Source organism: Pyxicephalus adspersus, chromosome 8 (assembly GCF_032062135.1).
Source record: "Pyxicephalus adspersus chromosome 8, UCB_Pads_2.0, whole genome shotgun sequence".
Classification (NCBI taxonomy): Eukaryota; Metazoa; Chordata; class Amphibia; order Anura; family Pyxicephalidae; genus Pyxicephalus; species Pyxicephalus adspersus.
Window position 1 is genome coordinate 73,838,873 of NC_092865.1, and position 3,592 is coordinate 73,842,464.

Genomic DNA, 3,592 nt, shown 5'->3' on the forward strand with positions numbered 1-3,592 from the left:
GGCTGGATAATGTCTCCATCTCTGCAGTCTATTCCTCTTTTAATACAAGAAAGTATTTTGCTAGCTTTAGATATTGCAGCTTGGCATTACACGCTGGTATTAGGTTTATGATTCACCAGAACCCCCAGATCCATCCTTTTCCATTTCTGACTCCCCCAAATGTATTCCCCCTGGGCAGTATGAAGCATGCATGTTGTTAATTCCCAAGTGGATATTTTTACATTTATCTATATTAAATGTCATTTGCCACTTGGCTGCCCATTCAAACAGTACATCCAGGTCTTCATGTAGATTATAGATATCCTGTATAGACTTAATTCCATTACATAGTTTGGTGTCATCTGCAAACACAGAAATGGTACTTTTAATCCCAAAAGATGTTAAACAGTAACGGTCCCAACACTGAACCCTGGGGTACACCACTAATAACCTTAGACCATTCAGAGTATGAATCATTAATTACAACTCTCTGGATGCCATCTTTAAGCCAGTTCTCTATTCATTTACAAATTGACTTTTTTCAAACCTTTTGACCCTAACTTGCATATTAACCATCTGTGGGGTACAATGTCAAATGCTTTAGCAAAGTCCAAGTACACTATATCACTGTCTACCTGTTTACTTACTTCCTCCTAAAAAGAGAGTAAATTTGACAACTTCTGTCTTTCTTGAAGCCATGCTAACTATCACGTATATTATTATTTTCTAGCAGATACTCCTCTATGTGGTTTTTTATCAAATTCCCTTGGACCTTTCCAAATATGGATGTTAAACTAACGGGTCTGCAGATACCTGGTAATGACTTTGCTCCCTTTTTGAAGATAACGTCCTGAAGATAGGAACCACATTGGCCTTACGCCAATCCATCTGTACCTTGCCAGTGACTAAAGAGTCTCTAAAAATTAGAAATAATGGCTTTAAAATAACAGAGCTCAGTTCTCAATATATTTTTGTTTATCTGATATTGGCTTACTGCAATTTGAAAATTATCAATTCATAGATCTCATGACATCCTGAAGAAGTGGACCAATGGTCTGCAAAACACATTGAAAACCCCACAGACTATTCAGTTACTGCATTTGACCTTTACCAATGTGACTGTTATTTAGATAGAAAGAGCCTATTAGTAAGAAGAAGAACTGTGTAAGAAGGAGGCTTTTTTGGCAGTAAAAATAAAAACATTTAATTCTTTGAGCAATTCATAGCATTTGACTAACAGAACTGAAATATTTTAACATAAATTGAAAATGGCATTAAATCAATCAAAGATATACTAGTTGACTAGTTACACTATTTCCAAAGTTTGAATAACAACTGTTTCATGGAGCTTCCTCAGAGAAATTTAAGAGAAAGAAAGAAAGGAGACAGTTTTTATGGTTGTTATGAATATACATGGACTAAACACATTTCTCAATTATATCAATATTCTTGTATATGTAAGTCAAGGTTGTATATGTTAACTGCTATTAGCACATCACTATGTTTCCTTAGGGTAAGTATAATACTCCAATACATAAATACATATATTCATGAATAAATGTACAATGTATATTATTATACATAATTTATATTGTTCAATTATCAGAGTCATTGTTTGAGACTCAGTGATGTTGACAGGTCTCTCGTTATTCTGCTGCCAATAAGAGGCCTTCAGGTGCTGTCTTTGTCACTTTTTTGTAGAATAAAGGCAATTTCAGCAATTTCTGACTTTCTCGCTCTGCCACTGACCTCACTGGCAAACTCCACTGGGTACGCAGCATCTTCAGACATCAGGAAGTTTTTTCCGCTTTGCTCAATTTCCAGGCATCCTCTCACCTAATGAGTCCAGCATTCATCTCTTCTAGATAGCTAGCAAAACAAGCAAAGGAAATTCTTATTCAATAATGTTGCCACTTCAAAGCCCTTTGTAACTTTAACCTCCTGGGCAGTTCATTTCTGTCCAGATTTTTATGTCTGAAAGCAGTACATTGTCTTTCATGAAAATGTATTTTACATTGTAGGCCTGTAATTCTTAGGCATAACTCACGGAAATATGTCTAATATTTAATAAATGAAATAAACTTAGTAATAAACTTTAATTAAAAAACACAAAAATCTGTTAAAACAAGAGTGCAAAAATAAATAAAAAATACTGAAACCTGTAATAAAACTTTACAGTAGCATATATAAATAATTTGAATTTCCCTCAAGCACCAAATACTAAAACATTGTTAATCTGTCTGTATTACAGGTGATTGCTATTGTAATGGACCACTTTACTGACCGGGAGGTGTACAGAGATGTTCTGGATGCAGCTGACAAAAGGAGAGTTCCGGTTTACATTATTCTTGGAGAAGAGGGAGTCAAGTATTTCCTTGAGATGTGCGCATTAATGGAGCCATCTGGATTCATGCTTCGGGTAACATAAAAATCCTTTAACATAGACAGGACCAAACTTGGATCTAAATATGTTTTAACATTGTTTTAACATTTTTAACATGTTTATGTTTTAACATTTATTATGTTTTATTATCCTAAACTTTTTTTTGTATTAAGTGGATTTGTTTTAAATACACAGTGGCTTCAGAAAATGTTCATTTTTAAAAAATAGATAAAAAAGTTTTTTTGAACTATTTTTCTGTTAGAATGGAAGATAATTATATTAGTATAAAATATAGGAAAAAGTCTTTATATACATTTATTTTAAATGATCATTTTCATTCATTTTTGGCACATAGAACAAACAGTATTACAAACAATCAAACAGAATAAAACCAGGGAAGGAAAAGAAAAGAAACAATTCACAATTATGGATCACACGTGAGGTAGAAAAAAAACAAAAAGGAAACCACCACATCAATGTCATCATACTGTTGGTCAACACCGAACATTAAAACTTAGTCTCTAATTGGTTACGCTTGGACCCTTCATTTAGGATGAACATGCCAAGATAACCAATATGAATTAAATTTAGGCACCTGATCTATATTATAAGCAAACACTTTTTTCAAATTGTACTTGTACATTAAATTTTTCTATGATCTCTGAAACAGTCGGTATATCCATACTCTGTCTCCAATATCCCGCAATAGCTTGTCTAGTTGCACATAAACAGTGGGTAACAATGGGCCTATATTCCACCGGGTATTTTTCAATACCCAAATTAACCCCCCTAACGTTCCTATTCTGTCAGTTTTTTAATGCAAAAAGTGATCCTAATTTTTTGCATAGAATTTTTTGTTTATATTGTGGGCCTGTAATTCTTAGGATTTTACTCCCGGGTATAATATTTATATTTATTAATTATATTATAATCATATATTATAATATAATAAATAATTTTAAATCATAATTATAAAAATAATGAAATAATAGACTACATCAATGTAATTTTTCAAAAAAAAATATTTTATCAAAAATTTCTCACTGAAATTTTCCAAACAAGGGTGCAAAATAAATAATAATATAAATTAAATGCAGATTTATTTTACCAAAAAAAAATTTTTTTTACATTTTTAGTAGACATCCCGGGTGTGGCACAAAGTCCAACATCACAATCAGGAAAGTAGAACCTGGTTTCTTTGCGTTTCTTCCTTCCTCTGTCATCGGTCTT

The 3,592-nt window shown here is 32.5% G+C and overlaps 1 protein-coding gene across 3 annotated transcripts in view; it reads left to right on the forward strand.

Annotated features, from left to right (window-relative positions):
* The window catches only part of FAM83F (family with sequence similarity 83 member F), a 92,049-nt gene that overhangs the window by 33,721 nt on the left and 54,736 nt on the right, over nucleotides 1–3,592 (forward strand). For all 3 annotated transcript variants that reach the window (XR_011922036.1, XM_072421158.1, XM_072421159.1), the window contains exon 2: nucleotides 2,231–2,398. Coding sequence is in view for 2 of the 3 variants with exons in the window: in XM_072421158.1 (XP_072277259.1) it covers nucleotides 2,231–2,398 (168 nt within the window). In the remaining variant the exon portion in view is untranslated. The remainder of the gene's footprint in view (nucleotides 1–2,230; nucleotides 2,399–3,592) is intronic.